Genomic DNA, 16,631 nt, shown 5'->3' with positions numbered 1-16,631 from the left:
ACAGGAGGGTTCTTGTAGTTTTCTGTAATAATGCTTCAAAGATACTCTCTTTTGCATTTCTTAACAATGTTTTGATACACACACCCAACAAAAAATAAGTAAAAATTGTCACACCATGAACTCAACTTAATACACTGCAGCTGCAACAGCCTCTCGAAAGAGAACTTCTGCTGTTTTGTTTCTGGAAACAAAAAAGCGCCAAATTCGCTTACAAGAAGCGGACCTGGCAACGCTACGTTTGCGCGCTTACTTGTGGAAAGTGATTCCCTGTGACCTCGTCTCCAGCGTTCTTTTATTTGAGCAGCCATATGCTGCACAAAACTGAGGCATATTGGGCAAAAGATAAACGACCGTCAGAGATTTGTTCTATTGACCAGAACCTTCTCAAGATGGCCGCGCTCCACACGCATCCGGGACACGACGCTTCAAATGACACTAATCACGTGATCATATACGCAAGCACACTAGACAAAAATAATTTTACAGTATCAAAAAAAAAAAAAATGCTAGTCTGAATAGATGTTGAGGATATTCGTAATTCAACGCTTCCTCATGAAAAATAATATTTCAGATACCCAAAATGTCATTTATCCTATCTGCAACTATGACATCCACAACTATATTTTCGATATCCAAACATTCTGAATATCAATAATAGAATTCTAACCTTGAAAAACTCTCATTTTAAGTAACTAACTGTCACAAGTCATAATTTTTATTTCCGATATCAAAAAAGTAAACCCATTCCACATATCCATAATGCAATTTTAAATATTCAAAAATACATTGTGATTTGTAGAAATATCATTACGGATATCCACAAACTGTACTTTGCCAAGCAAAAAAAAAAAAAAAAAAAAAATCACATATCTACAACTGGAATTATGATTAGAAACAATGTTAAATCATATTACTGCTGCTACAACCACCACTACTACTAATAATAATAATAGCAATATTCTTCATCGGTAGTCCATTGAGTCGATGATGACTGTCATGTTTGAAGTTTTCACTGTAGGCAGGCCCTTCTGTAAGCTAAAAGGCCTGCTCTACACCTGTAACATTGATGGCATTTTCTGCAGAACAAGTTGTTTCAGGAGGTGGAAAAGTGGCATCTTTCATGTGCTTGCTTGTACTCTTTCTGGTGTTTCTCTTCGATTGCTGCAGTGGCTTGTTTGAATTTACACTTCCATGTATTATGCTGCCTTGCTTTTTCGTCCCGTTTGTCAGGTGAGATGCCAGCATTCTTGATGAGGGCCTCAATACTGACAGAGTCAGCACAACGTAGAATCTCCACATATACGGTCTTGCCACCTGATATACAGGATGTAACATAGATGATGAAGTTGTACTCTGGTCAGGGCTTTGATGTGACTGCAGTACAGGTGTAGCGGCTGCACTCTGCGTTGTGTTGTGACTCCACCCATTCACTCCCCTCACGATCCTTGGCATGGAAGTTGGACTCTCTAACCAGAAGGATAAAACCCAAGGCAGAGTTAGTACTGGTTGCTGTACTACCAAGATAGGTAGAGACCTCAGTTGTTTTCAGGCGCTCTCCGTGTGCTGTCACTAATTGCGACTCACCTGTCCTTGTTGAAGAACTGTAGGTGGTTGATAGAGCAGTTCTGTCTTTGATATGTTAAATTTTCGGCCAAAGATGTCTGTTGCATAGGTGAACCAATCCACAGTGTGTTGTATATTCTCAACATTGTTTGCAACACGTGCCGAATCATCAGCATAAAGGAGCTACCAAGAAGATGCTTTATTGTCATTGTACATATATACATAATATACATACAAAAAAAATTTGTCCTCTGCATTTAACCCATCCTATTGTGACCGGAGGACCTATCTTTGTGGCTGGGACGGCGGTGGGATTCGAACACCAGACTGCTCGAACTGAAGACAAAAACTCTACCAGGTTAACGAAAGGGGAATTCCCTGCTAGCCAAGCTAGCAGGAACATCATTTCAATCTGGACTTCACCTTGCTACATATTTCCCCACCATTTTTGACTTTGTCCTGAAATCACAGGTGCATTTAAGCATGTTCTATGGCTACCCACATCCTGCCAACAACGCCAGTTTGTGACCAGAGGACCTATCTTTGTGGCCGGGACGGCGGTGGGATTTGAACTCGAACTGAAGACCAAAACTCTGCCAGGTCAGCCAAAGTGGAATCCCCCACTACCTAAGCTAGCAGGAACATCTTTTCAATCCGGACTACACCTTGCTACACTAACTACAGTTAGACACAATCCAACCACTATAGGTGCAGTGGGCTACTACAGTCTTGCACCTGGGGACCAACTCCAGATGTAGAGTCGCTGTCTTGGTCAAGGGGAGAGAAAGGAGCAGATGCTAAATAATACACAAATCCTTGATTTTGGTGGAAGCACAAAGACGGGCAAGGTTGAAGAGTTTACTACGTTCTTTTATGGATATAGACCCCTTTGCATAAATTGATGTTCATGGTGTCCAAGACAGCCGCAAGAAAAAGCGAGAACAGTGTAGGAGCAAGCATGCACCCATGCTTGACACCATGAATGACTTTTAAGGGTTCACTCGGATCTCCATCAACTAGAACTTGTGCCTTCCTTCCTATGTGGAACTGCTGAATAACATTCACAAGCTTCTCAGGATAGAACTCACAGAACTCCAGTACTTTCCAGAGAGTTTCCCTGTATACACTATCAAATGCCTTTGAAAAGTCTATGACTACTACAGTGCATCTGAAAAGTATTCACAGTCCATCTCTTTTTCCACATTTTATGTTACAGCCTTATTCCAAAATTCATTTTCCCTTAAAAATTCTACTCACAGCACCCCAACAATACTTTGCTGATGCACCATTAGCAGCAATTACAGCCTCAAGTCTTCTTGAATATGATGCCACAAACTTGGCTACCACCCCCATGCTTCACTGTAGAGATGGTGCCTACTTTCCTCCAAACATAATGCCTGGGAGTCATGCCAAATAGTTCAATGTTTGTCTTATCAGACCAGAGAATTTTGTTTCTCATGGTCTGAGAGTCCTTCAGGTGCCTTTTGGCAAACTCCAGGCGGGCTTCCATGTGCCTTTTACTAAGGAGTGTCTTCTGTCTGGCCACTCTACCATACAGGCCTGATTGATGGATTGCTGCAGAGATGGTTGTCCTTCTGGAAGATTCTCCTCTCTCCACAGAGGAATGCTTGAGCTCTGACAGTGACCATCGGCTTCTTAGTCACCACCCTGATTAAGGCCCTTCTCCCCCGATTGGTCAGTTTAGACGGGCGGCCAGCTCTAGGAAGAGTCCTGGTGGATCTGAAATTCTTCCATTTATGGATAAAGGAGGCCACTGTGCTCATTGGGACCTTCAAAGCAGCAGAAATGTTTCTGTACCCTTCCCCAGATTTGTGTCTCGAGACAATCCTGTCTCGGAGGTATTCAGACAATTCCTTTGACTTCATGCTTGGTTTGTACTCTGACATGCACTGTCAACTGTGGGACCTTATATGTAGACAGGTGTGTATCTTTCCAAATCATGGCCTATCAACTGAATTTACCCCAGGTGGACTCCAATTAAGCTGTAGAAACATCTCAAGGATGATCAGTTGAAAGAAGATACACCTGAGCTTAATTTTGAGCTTCATGGCAAAGGTTGTGAATACTTATGTACATGTGATTTCTTAGTTTATTATTATTATTATTATTATTATGAACAATAATAATAATAATAATAATAATAATAATAATAATAATAATAAATTTGCAAAAATAAAAAAACAACAACAAAAAAAACCCAACCTTTTTTTTCCACAATGTCATTATGGTGTGTAGAACTTTGAGGAAAAAATAATTTAATCCATTTTGGAATAAGGCTGTAACATAACAACATGTAGAAAAAGTGAAGTGCTGTGTATACTTTCCTGGTGCACTGTATAAACAGTTGGTATCTGTGGTGGAGGTCCAGAGAGGTAGTCTGGTGGGGGCAAGACACCAACGACCTTAATCACCATGCAAAACGAAATAATAATAATAATAACACACTTTCAACACAAGAGTTACAAAGTGCTGTGCAATTTAAGTAAACTTAAAAAGAATTAACAAATATTTGAACAAATTAAAAACCGAAACCAAACCAAACCATACATACATCATACACAACAACTAATTATTTATTTCGTATAAATTAAAAGAAAACAATACTTACAAGTGTTTGCATTGGTGTATGGGTGTTTCACCTCAACTTGCAAATAGATTAATGTTGTAGCAGTGTTGTTTTTCTTACTTAAAACATATGTAATTGTTTATATTCTGTAGTGAATCTCTGTAATCCAGTTTTAATTAATCTGCTGTCCTGGCTCGAAGTAAAGCAGTGCAGCGCGATTCACTGTCCATACCAGGTGGTGGCGGTAATGAACTATAATGCAAATGAAACTGTTTGGCGAGAAGAAGGATGATTTCGCTCTTGCTAATTGTGTTGCTAAGATAACGGCGCTAAATAATTTTGTTTGTTTTTTATAATTATTTCGTGAAGAAAATGATTTCTGAGTCTTCCACCTGATTAAAGCTACAAGCCGTGGTCCGTGTGCTAACAAATCTATCAGCTCACCGCCACTGTGATCCAGTCGTTTTTTGGAAAGGTAACTAGCTAGCTAATGATAACGTTAGCATATCGTACAACTAGCGGATATGATTTCTGTGACAAAATCATCCAACGATTTTTTTGCTGAATGAGTTAATAATAGGTGTTTTCTCTCATGTTCCTTTTGATATGGTTTTTTAGTGGAAAAAATCGGGCTCTATGGCCGAACCGGAGCTTCTTTTGGACTCAAATATTCGCCTGTGGGTGGTTCTACCCATCGTCTTCATCACCTTCCTCGTCGGCGTGATTAGACATTATGTTTCTATTCTTCTTCAGAGTGACAAGAAGTTGACATTAGAACAGGTTTCTGACAGGTGCGTACATAATTACGGAGCTACATCTCGATCTCGATAATGTGGTTCATGATGTGTTTGACATTTCTATTTGATAAGGATGTTTTCTTATCTTCATATCCAGCCAGGTTCTCATTCGGAGCAGAATTCTAAGAGAGAATGGAAAATACATTCCCAAACAGGTTGGAAATTCTACATGTGTTCCATCATCTGAATATATTACTAAAAGTCCTACTTGCCATTTCTTCTAGATGTTTGTGTGTGCGTGTTCCGAACAGTATGTGAATCGGTATATGCTGGGAATTCTTTCTACTTCTGGAAGGACAGTGTGTGCTTCCAGTGTTTGAGCAAGGTTCTAAATAAGGGGTGGGCAACACTGTTCTGTGAAGTCCTGAGATGGTGCAGGTTTTCCTTGCCAACACCATCAGGTTATTCCACAGATGATTAGGACTTTAAGACCAATTACCCTCACTTTGCCCCTTCCCTTAATTTTGTACATTCACAGAGTAACAGTCATTGCTCACATACACCATACATTCTTTACTTTGGCACGGATGTGAAATAAAATGTCCACTCAAGGCCTCTGCAGACTATCTTGAAAGTTTGTAATGTCATCAGACATGGCAATACTTGTCAAAGCTGTAATATTGTTTCCACAAAGTCGTGGTGTAACCATACCTCATCCTTTCAGATAGCCCTGTATGGTCTGGCAAGCTTATGATTGGTAATTGTGTAGTTTGCGTAATGGTGTGAAATAGTGTTTATTGTCATGGTGAATTGTTTTTGAAGTAGGAAGTGGTTACTGCAGCTGTTAACACATAGGACTAAAGGCCCCCTGGTCACATGGCAACAAAGCCCAAATGAAACAAGAAATCTGGATTTTCGTTGGCCCCTAAGTCTTTGTGCTATGCATATAGCATTTGCTGTAATTGATGTTCTGTGCTCATTGCTAACTCCTTGTTAGTATAGTGGTAAGTGTCCTCGTCCTGTCATATCAGAGACGTTGGGTTCTCTGATGGGGATAATAAAACTTTTTTTTTCCTTCCACTCCGATCATATCAACCAACATTTCTTGTTTCGGTTATTCTCTCTTGGTTAATGTATTTCCGGAAGATATGAGTTATTTGCCTTATAATAACCTACCAACATCCACGGCCTTTTATGAAATAACTGCATAAATCTCAATGCATTGTTGCAGTGAAAATCAAAGTGCAAGTTGAGGGAAGCAGCTGTGTTCATTCTTTTTGATTTTAACATGCATGCAAAAAGATTGCCACTCATATATATATGTGTGTGTGTATATATATATATATATATATATATATATATATATATGTATGTCTTGTGATACTACTCAAATCTCTTGTCCTTGACAGAAAACATTAAAATATGGACAAAATGAATAGAGAATGTGAACAGAAGGCTATATCTATTTGTGTAAGCATTGAGCATAAATGAACCTTAATTCTGATGTCTCAGCTTCCTAGCAATCTTGCAGATAACTTTTATTTTGAATGGTTTGGGGTTAAATTTTGGTCTTAAATTTGCTTGAAATACATAAAAAGTATGGAAACTTGAACAGTACTTCCCCATCTGGATGACAGCTTTGCACACTTCCGAATGTCATCTGCTGTAGTATAATTCCTTTATGGTCCAGGACCTATTCTGGAATATTTCAGTTTCACATACTGTGTGGAACATGTGTACAAGTTTTCTGAAAGAGATTCTCAGCCTTGGTGTTTGTGTACCCATACCCTGGATGTTTTCCATTTACCTGTGCCCTACTTGCATATGAGAAGCTGAATTGGGTTTCTTCAGGCAGTACTCCTTTAGGTAGGCAGCAACTAGCTGGGAAAGGTGTGAGCAGAGCAGGGACAAGTGTAAAGCATGCAGTTGGGAACTGTTGCTTAAATTGATAATTATTTATTATAACTTAAAGTGTTTGTTTCTAAATTATGTCGAGTGCTCAAAGTTTGTCTTTTGTTTTAGTCTTTTTTGATGAGGAAGTTCTACTTCAATAATCAAGAAGATGGCTTTTTTAAGAAGACCAAAAGAAAAGTTGTTCCGCCTTCCCCAATGACAGGTAAATATTTTAATCTAGGAATATACAAGGTGTGCAACATGTTTGATGCATTTTTGTTGTTTTTTAATTCTCATGTTTGTCCCCATTGTATTTGGGGTTAATTTGCCTGATTAGTCTTTGCTATACAAAATTGTTCTTCACCTCCATCCCACTTCTCCATGTTTCCTTCATCGTCTTTCTCTGTTAATCCACAAGGTCTTACTAACTTAACTGTCATCTTGATTCTTCACTGTTTTATTTCAGGGTAAATATTTATGACATAACACATCATGCTGAAACATGGTATGCCCAATAGTTCAGTCAGTCCCATAAACAAAAAATGCCATGAACTCAACATTGTCTAGTGGTTTCTTCTGCTTTTAACACACACACACACACACATACATACTGCATAGAATTTCTGAAAAGCAGACTCGCTACAGTTTACAGTTAGATAGATAGATACTTTTAATGTCCCCATGGGGAAATTTGTCTTGGACTTCTCAAAAATCATGACCCATACAAAGATACAGAACAAGACATAAACAGTTCATAACAATAAATAAATAAATACATAAATGGAGAATAAAAATACATAAAAAAAACATACAAGTACTAAAACCTCCTATTGTGCCTGATTGTTAGCGGTGTTTATTATGATATTTGTTAAGGGCTATGATTGATATAGGAACAAAAGAGTTCCTATATCTATTCAGTCTGCAATGGGGGACTCTGAAACGCCGGCCCGATGGTAGCAACTTGTATTGCGTGTGCAGAACATGGGAGGAGTCAGAAAGAATTCTGTCCGCTTGCTTCATCACGCACTGATCAAAAATTGACTGAGGATTGTTATACTGTTTCAAACCAATGATTTTCATTGCTGTGAGAACAAGGTAGTTTAATTTTGATCTTAGGGACACAGGAAGGTTCCCAAACCAAGTGGTTATGCCATATCTTAGAATGCTTTCAAGAACTGCCTGATAAAACAGTAACATAATTTTTTGGTTGACTCCATGAAAATGCAAACGCCGTAGAAAATAGAGTCATTGATTCAAGCGGGAACATAACCAGTCAACATGAGTGTTCCATGTAAGGGAACTGTCTATACAGACACCAAGATATTTGTACGATTGCACCTGTGTGATTGGTTGCTGGTGCTTAATTACAGGGTTGTGATTGCCAACTAACTTTGGATCAAAAATGACTTCCTCTGTCTTTTTAACATTTAAAGTAAGGTAACTGGAATCACACCACTCAACAAACTGCCTCACCTCTGAATGATAGATATTCAAATCATCATTCTGTTGAAGTAAGCACAGAAGTGCTGAGTCGTCTGAATATTTAAAAATATAGTTCCCAGGGTGCTTGGCTGAACACTCATTAGTATATAAAGTAAAAAGGACAGGTGAGCTCACACATCCCTGTGGTGCTCCAGTACTGATGTCTTTGATTTGGGACAGGCTAGAATTTACCTTAACCTGCTGTGTTCTGTTTGTCAAAAAAGAGTGAAACCACCGTATAAGTGACGGGTTGACATCCAACGCTTTAAGTTTCTGAATTAGTAAGTATGGCTGAAGCGTATTAAAGGCGGAGCTGAAGTCAATAAAAAGTAATCGGGCATATGATGACTTGTCATCAAGATGTTTTAAAACAAGATGCATGATGGTGGAAATCGCATCATCTGTGCATCGCCCTCGCCTATAAGCAAACTGAAATGGATCTAATTTGCCATCTACATCTATTTTCAGCCTGCTCACAATGTATTTCTCAAAACATTTCATCACAACTGATGTCAATGCTATAGGCCTAAAATCATTGTCTTCGCTGGGGTTTGCCTTCTTGGGCACCGGGATGATCATAGAACGTTACCACAGGGCAGGGACTGTATGGGTGTCTATAGACTGTTGAAAAACAGGACACCAAGCTGCAGTAAGCTCCTGTGCAAATGTTTTTAACAAAAATGATGAAATCCCATCTGGCCCTGCAGCCTTTTTTAACGGAGCATGCTGAAAGAGACGTTCGACCTGTTGTGGATCAATCCACAGTCTTTTTTAACGGAGCATGCTGAAAGAGACTTTCGACCTGTTGTGGATCAATCCACAGTTATGTGACGCATTATCAGAGGGGGGTAGGGAGTCCAGCTCCTTGTTACACTTTTCAGAGAAATCATGTGTCTCAAATCTCAAATAAAAATCATTTAACTCATTGGCCATTTTGGAGTCATCAAGTGATATAAAATGCTTTTTATAAGGGTTCATGTTTGTGATAGCCTTCATAGAATCCCAGATTCTCTTGGTGTCTGAAATATTAAGTTCTAAAAGCTCTTTCTGTTTTCTCCTTGCTACACACAATTGCTGATTAAGTTCTTTTTGTGCTGATATCAGTGCAGCCTTATCATGAGTTTTAAAAGCAATTTTCTTTCTGTTAATACAGTCTTTGATTTGCTTAGTAATGAAGGGTTTGTTATTTGGATATATAACAACATCCTTTTTTATGACAACACTTTCAATACAGAAATGAATATAGTCTGTAATTGCCTCTGTAACAGAGTCAAGGTCCTGGCTGTGAAATATGTTCCAGTCTGTACTGAGAAAACAACCTTTTAGAGTCTCAATGCTGTCATTAGACCATAATGTTACCCGTTTTGTCTTTGGCTTAAAGCTCTTTAATACAGTCCTGTATGAAGATAATAAGTGAACAGTGCTATGGTCCGAGTTGGCTACAGGGGGCCTCAAGGTGGCAGTATAGGCATTTTTAACATTTCCGTAGCATTTGTCTAATATGCTGTTATTTCGTGTAGCACATCTCACATATTGTTCATAATCCGGTAGCAATAGTTCCAATTTACAGTGATTAAAGTCACCCAGAATAAAAACCGGAGCACCCGGTGTGCGTTGCAGTTGATCGTGTATACAGTCAGCTGTAAGACGCGCAGCCCTTGCTGCGTTCGCGCTGGGGGGGACGTATGCTGCACACAGGATAATATTCCCAAACTCCCTAGGTAAATACCAGGGTCTCAAAGATAAGCAAAGGAGTTCAGCGTCAGGAGTACATACCATTGCTCTTGCCGTAACCTGTCGACACCATTTGTCATTCACGTAGACCACAATGCCTCTGCCTCTGCTCTTTCCTGAGGCTGGTGTTCTGTCCGCCCGAAAAAGTGAAAATCCATCCACTTCAACCAGGGAATCCGCGATGTCCGAATGCAACCAGGTCTCAGTAAACACCATAACGCCTGCTTCACGGTACTCATAGTAGGCTTTGGCATTAATCCGAAGTTCGGTGATTTTGTGCTGCAGTGACCTTATGTTAGACAGGATCATTGACGGCAAGGGTGGTTTGTATCGACGCCGGCGAACCCGCTGTCTGACGCCTCCTCTGCGGCCTCTCCTCCTTTGGCGTCCGCCTGTGAACTGGGCTCTAATTTCATTAGGCAGGTCCGGAGCAGCAGAGATATTTGAGAACCGCAGGGACAAAAGGATATCTCTCGTGTATGTTAGCGGTGATACTGCAGTTGTGCCACATACTAACTGTTGACAAGAAGTTACCAGATATATCAGAAGCAAAGTGAGGAGGAAGAATACGGAACTGGGCGCCATGTCATGCCCTGTAGGTCGACACTGGCAACGCCAATTCCTGCGCAGAAAAACGCTGGCAGTTCCTGGAGAACCATTGCTTGGAGCACCAACAAGCCACTCAGTCCCAAAAACAACACAATATATGACAAAAAGGAACAAAAGACAATAAACGATAGACAAACAATTTTGTTTCGGTCACAACAGCGAGAGCCCGAGTCGCCAGCAGAGCAGCGCCAAACAGGAACTCTGGTCAACATTATTGCCATCCTTGATTTTTAAAGACAGATTTTAAAATGTGTTCAGAAATAATGCTGATTGTTACGTACAGTTTAAGTATTCTGATGATACAATACTACATTCATTTTCTATACCCGCTTACTCCTGTCAAGGGTCACAGAGGGCTGGAGCCTAGGACATGAGGCGGGGTACACCCTGGATGGGATACCAGTCTATCACAGAGCCAATACTGGTTCATTTTCATTCATTTCTAAACGTATTTTAAATTCAGTCCCTAAAAGTTCAGGGATGCCAATAATTCTGACAAGCACAGTAAATGCTATTTTAAGATGGCTTTATTCAGGCTGTATTACTGTGTAATGACCCAGTCTGAGCTGCTACACTGCCTTTTTAACAACCTGAAGTTCTTGTGTGAAATGAAATACTGTCTGAATGTGTTCAGCTGATGCATGTTAGTGCTTTGAACTGGTGGAAGGGTTGGGGGGGTGCTTTTATTGTGCTGCAAAGTCACCCTATATATAGTCCATACAGTTTACTGGTCATAAATTAGTCAGACTTGTGGTAATTGTCTTCACAGATCCCAGCATGCTCACAGACATGATGAAAGGCAACGTGACCAATGTGCTTCCCATGATCCTTATTGGAGGATGGATCAACTGGACCTTTTCGGGATTTGTAACAAGTATTAGCAGAACATGTTCACAAATCTTGTGCAGTAATATGTAGATTGTCTTTTAGATTTGTCTGTTATTTAGTGGGATATCTGTTAAATAAAAGCTCTCTTTGAGTCCTGAACCTCTTTCTGTATTCTGTCCCACGCAGCCAAGGTTCCTTTCCCTCTCACTCTGCGATTCAAGCCCATGTTGCAACAAGGAATAGAGCTGCTTTCACTGGATGCTTCTTGGTAAAATATGTCCCTCCTTCTCCCCTCTTTATTTATTTATTTATTTTGACACCAAGTAAACAATTAATATATGTGGCCTTTAATTCTTAAGTGTCTCTCCCCTCCACCACCTTTTTTTTTTTTTTTTTTTTGTGAATATTTTCTTAGGGTGAGCTCAGCATCATGGTACTTCCTGAATGTGTTTGGACTGCGAAGCATGTACTCGTTGATCTTGGGCCAAGATAATGGTAATTCTTGCAGAGTTTTTCAGTGCATTGGATTGTATAGTGTTGGATTACAACATTAATTGCCTGTATGTGTAATGGCCCGGTGACACAATGCGATGATTCCTGAAAGAGGGGGAAAAAGGTTAAAAAAAAAAAAGTCACAAATCGTTGAGAAAAGGTGGACTATGGAGTTTTTGACTTTTCCATTACCGATTAGCCTGGGAATCAAGAGTGCAAAAGGAACAAAAGAAGAACAAAAAGAAGCCAAAGCTAACGTTGATCGTCACGCTTTAAACAAAACACACCTGGAACCACTGCTGGAGCGTGTCTGCATCCTGCTCTGCGTTCCAGGACACTACGCTGGGATGGAGTTCTGTAGCGCCTGAGTTCCGGAGAAGCTGAAAACACAAGCGCGATCTGACCCACTGTGGAGCTCTGTGTGCACGTGGGTGGATCCACATGCTCTCGTTGCTTGTCCAGAACAACAGAGGGATCATCGCCTTCATCAGAATCCCCACTGTCTGGTTCAGACTGACGACATGCTGTGTGCCGTCTTGTGCCAATTCAAAAACAAATGAAAAAAAAAATGCTGGTGTGCTGTGGTGGCTGCTGTATCACTGTATTCCCTACTAAGCCATATATATTGATTTATAACAGAAAACTGTCAAAAGGATGAATAAATATGAGTGTAAGGATAACTGAGTATATCAGAGCAGTAAACTGATCAGACGCAGGAGGCGATGGCTGCCGCTGTGTTCAAGTACCATTGGAAATTACACAACGTTTTTGTTGTTTGAAATTCAACAGTTGCTTCTGACAGGAGTGGTTTTCATTTTATTTTTGGTAAAATAATTCATTGTAAATACTATTTCTGGCCTGTATCAGGTGCCTGAGCCCAGTGAAGCTGACCCCCCACCCAGATAAAAAAAATCCAATCAAACTGAGTTTGACCTGTAATTTCCAACAGTACAGGAACACAGCGGCAGCTGCTCGCTCACAAACTGGCTTCTGCACAGTGTGAAAATATTCAACTGGTTGAACGAAGTTGCACTAAATGCTAACGTTACAAAAACTAAGCAAACTATAAGAAACAGTTAAGAACGACAGCAAACCGAAATACGGACGAATTGAGGTTTTTGGCGGCATTCCTTCAAAATTTTTCGGCAGTTTGAAAATCCTGATGAAGTGCCAGCTGCAGGAACGAAGCTGCGTGATGCCACCGAAAGTCTAGATTTCATATTTCGTTTGGGCTTTGTTGCCCTTTAAGTGCCATGTGACCGGGCATTTAGTCTTGTGTGTTAACAGCTCAATAGAGCGTTTTATCTTTTGAGAAAGAAGTGCATTAAAATGCACGTGCTGTGCAAACAAGAAGTTGTGAGAGGTGCTTCTGCCTCTTAAAATGTCCATATATATATATATATACTCAACAAAAATATAAACGCAACACTTTTGGTTTTGCTCCCATTTTGTATGAGACGAACTCAAAGATCTAAAACTTTTTCCACATACACAATATCACCATTTCCCTCAAATATTGTTCACAAACCAGTCGAAATCTGTGATAGTGAGCACTTCTCCTTCACTGAGATAATCCATCCCACCTCACAGGTGTGCCATATCAAGATGCTGATTAGACACCATGATTAGTGCACAGGTGTGCCTTAGACTGCCCACAATAAAAGTCCACTCTGAAAGGTGCAGTTTTGTTTTATTGGGGGGGGGGATACCAGTCAGTATCTGGTGTGACCACCATTTGCCTCATGCAGTGCAACACATCTCCTTTGCATCATCCGTGAAGAGAACACCACTCCAATGTGCCAAACGCCAGCGAATGTGAGCATTTGCCCACTCAAGTCAGTTACGACGACGAACTGGATTCAGGTCGAGACCCCGATGAGGACGACGAGCATGCAGATGAGCTTCCCTGAGACAGTTTCTGACAGTTTGTGCAGAAATTCTTTGGTTATGCAAACCGATTGTTTCAGCAGCTGTCCGAGTGGCTGGTCTCAGATGATCTTGGAGGTGAACATGCTGGATGTGGAGGTCCTGGGCTGGTGTGGTTACACGTGGTCTGCGGTTGTGAGGCTGGTTGGATGTACTGCCAAATTCTCTGAAACGCCTTTGGAGACGGCTTATGGTAGAGAAATGAACATTCAATACACGAGCAACAGCTCTGGTTGACATTCCTGCTGTCAGCATGCCAATTGCACGCTCCCTCAAATCTTGCGACATCTGTGGCATTGTGCTGTGTGATAAAACTGCACCTTTCAGAGTGGCCTTTTATTGTGGGCAGTCTAAGGCACACCTGTGCACTAATCATGGTGTCTAATCAGCATCTTGATATGGCACACCTGTGAGGTGGGATGGATTATCTCAGCAAAGGAGAAGTGCTCAGTATCACAGATTTAGACTGGTTTGTGAACAATATTTGAGGGAAATGGTGATATTGTGTATGTGGAAAAAGTTTTAGATCTTTGAGTTCATCTCATACAAAATGGGAGCAAAACCAAAAGTGTTGCCTTTATATTTTTGTTGAGTGTATATATATATATATGCACGCGCGTCTCCCCTCGAGGGGTGTTATTTACTGCAGTATCGACAGAGTTGTGAATTAGCTGTAATATACACAGACCTGCGTATGTACCGTTTTATTATAAATGAGACCTGCTGAACTAGAAACCATGTAATATTCAGTAACAATGTGTTTATTTGGCTTTAAATCTGAGTTCAAAATGACTGTCTTTTTTCAGGATGTGAGGTTTCTGAGCACAAGACTGTTAGAACATATTTTAGACATAGTTATGCATAAAATATGCTGCAGCAAGTCTAACTGTATAATATTACATCTGTGACTATCCATGAAGTAGCTCCAGTTCATTTTTTGTTAAATGTTTCTCTATTGGCTGTTGATGGTTCTGGCCTAAGTGATTTGATCCCCACAGGTGCAGATCAGTCTCGGATCATGCAGGAACAGATGAGTGGCGCTGCTATGGCCATGCCTGCAGATACAAATAAAGCTTTCAAGGTAAATTAGCATCATCATGAGTAATTAATGAGGATGGGTATTGTTCATTTATGTGTTTGTCCTGAATTTCAGGCTGAGTGGGAGGCACTTGAACTGACTGACCATCAGTGGGCGCTGGAGAGTGTAGAAGAGGAGCTCATGAGCAGGGAGCTGGACTTCCATGGCATGTTCAGCAAGGAATTGCCGAGCGGCATTTTCTGACAGCCTTAATTTCTAAAGGGAACTGCTGTTGTGAATATTAGATTTTTTTTTTTTTTTTTTTTTAAATGACAGACAAGGGGCCCAAATCTTCAAGATCTTCCTTGTTTCCATGTACTAACTTCCATTCCTGTCTGCTTTCTTTGAAGTTACTTAAATTGCACTGGTTCTGTGCTGTATGTTGCATTTTTAGATGGCTTCTGAGACACAGACATGTTGCTAAGATTAAAGGTGACTTTTGCTTATTTAAATGCATTAGTATTACCATATATTTCTATGACATTATTTTATCATTAGTGTCTCTTAAATCCTGCACAAATGCTGTTGTCATCAATAAATGCACCTTTGAGTTGAAATAGTGGTTAATCTGTCTTGTAAGATAGAAATTTGCTTCATACAATCTTTAATCAAACTTTTCTCTCTTAGGTAATAGAGCAGATTTTTTGTGCTTGTGTTAGCCAGTTGCCTGTCATTTGATCAGTGACCAGGCACCAACTAACATTGTATGTGGTTGGAATAGTTTTTGAGATTTGTTTATTTTGTAAAATATCTCCCTTGTGTTTTGTACAATATTAATGCTTGATTTGAATTTGATGACATACAGTAGTGTTCAGAATAATAGTGCTATGTGACTAAAAAGATTAATCCAAATTGAGTATATTTCTTATTGTTACATGGGAAACAAGGTACCAGTAGATTCTCACAAATCCAACATGACCAAGCATTCATGATATGCACACTCTTAAGGCTATGAAATTGGGCTATTAGTAAAAAAAAACAAAACAAAAGAAAAGTAGAAAAGGGGGTGTTCACAATAATAGCATCTGCTGTTGACGCTACAAACTCAAAGCTATTATGTTCAAACTGCTTTTTTTTATCAATTCTGTGAATCACTAAACTAGTATTTAGTTGTATAACCACAGTTTTTCATGATTTCTTCACATCTGCAAGGCATTAATTTTGTTGGTTTGGAACCAAGATTTTGCTCATTTACTAGTGTGCTTGGGGTCATTGTCCTGTTGAAACACCCATTGTAACTACTTCCTGGTCAGTCATTGAGTCCACAATCCATACTGATGTCAATAAAGTGCATTTATTTTGTTGACAAGTTATATTTCTTCATTGAACACCGTGAAAATGTGTGCGCTCTTGACCAGCAGTAGAATAATAAACTCACGTTGATTTCTCTAGCTTCTGTCCCTCCTCCTTTTTTATAGTTCGCGCCGTCTGAACTGCTTTCGCTTGCGTGCGCAACATCCGGTTTTACGAGGGAACTCGGTTATCAAAAAAGTCGGTGGTGTCATTTACACTCCCACCAATTACCGTTTGATTTATGACTTACACAAACATTAGGCCTGACACACGCTTAACTGAATAAATCAATGGTAATTTCATTACTGTGAGCTCATAAAGCTTCTATCTCGAGACTAGGAGTTTAGCTGTTTTCGACTAGGACAAACTTGGATTGGACGTTCAACAACAGATGGCTTGCGCTCGCCTT

General features: G+C 40.1%; 1 protein-coding gene across 2 annotated transcripts; it reads left to right on the top strand.

The window, feature by feature from the left end:
- The first annotated feature begins 4,437 nt into the window (after positions 1-4,437).
- emc3 (ER membrane protein complex subunit 3) lies at positions 4,438-15,729 on the top strand. 2 transcript variants are annotated; one of them, XM_034166623.1, is made up of 9 exons: positions 4,438-4,625; positions 4,769-4,941; positions 5,045-5,102; positions 6,910-7,003; positions 11,375-11,479; positions 11,620-11,701; positions 11,849-11,928; positions 14,850-14,932; positions 15,005-15,729. In XM_034166623.1, exons 2-9 carry the CDS (start codon positions 4,787-4,789, stop codon positions 15,131-15,133), a joined length of 786 nt encoding a protein of 261 aa, XP_034022514.1. In that variant the 5' UTR covers positions 4,438-4,625; positions 4,769-4,786; the 3' UTR covers positions 15,134-15,729. The 2 variants fall into 2 exon arrangements, with proteins under 2 accessions (XP_034022514.1, XP_034022515.1); XM_034166624.1 differs by lacking the exon at positions 4,438-4,625 and having other exon boundaries at positions 4,762-4,941.
- Positions 15,730-16,631: the final 902 nt, after the last annotated feature.

The sequence above is a fragment of the Thalassophryne amazonica genome, chromosome 3 (genome assembly GCF_902500255.1).
Source record: "Thalassophryne amazonica chromosome 3, fThaAma1.1, whole genome shotgun sequence".
Classification (NCBI taxonomy): Eukaryota; Metazoa; Chordata; class Actinopteri; order Batrachoidiformes; family Batrachoididae; genus Thalassophryne; species Thalassophryne amazonica.
Note: the sequence above shows the minus strand (reverse complement) of the source record. Positions and strands in the feature narration are given on the sequence as shown.

Bases quoted from the DNA above. Each gene is read 5' to 3' on its own strand.
- emc3 (XM_034166623.1), top strand. From the start codon at position 4,787: ATGGCCGAACCGGAGCTTCTTTTGGACTCAAATATTCGCCTGTGGGTG. The intron at 5,103-6,909 runs GTTGGAAATTCT...CTTTTGTTTTAG, and splicing joins GAAAATACATTCCCAAACAG to TCTTTTTTGATGAGGAAGTT. The intron at 7,004-11,374 runs GTAAATATTTTA...TTGTCTTCACAG, and splicing joins TCCGCCTTCCCCAATGACAG to ATCCCAGCATGCTCACAGAC.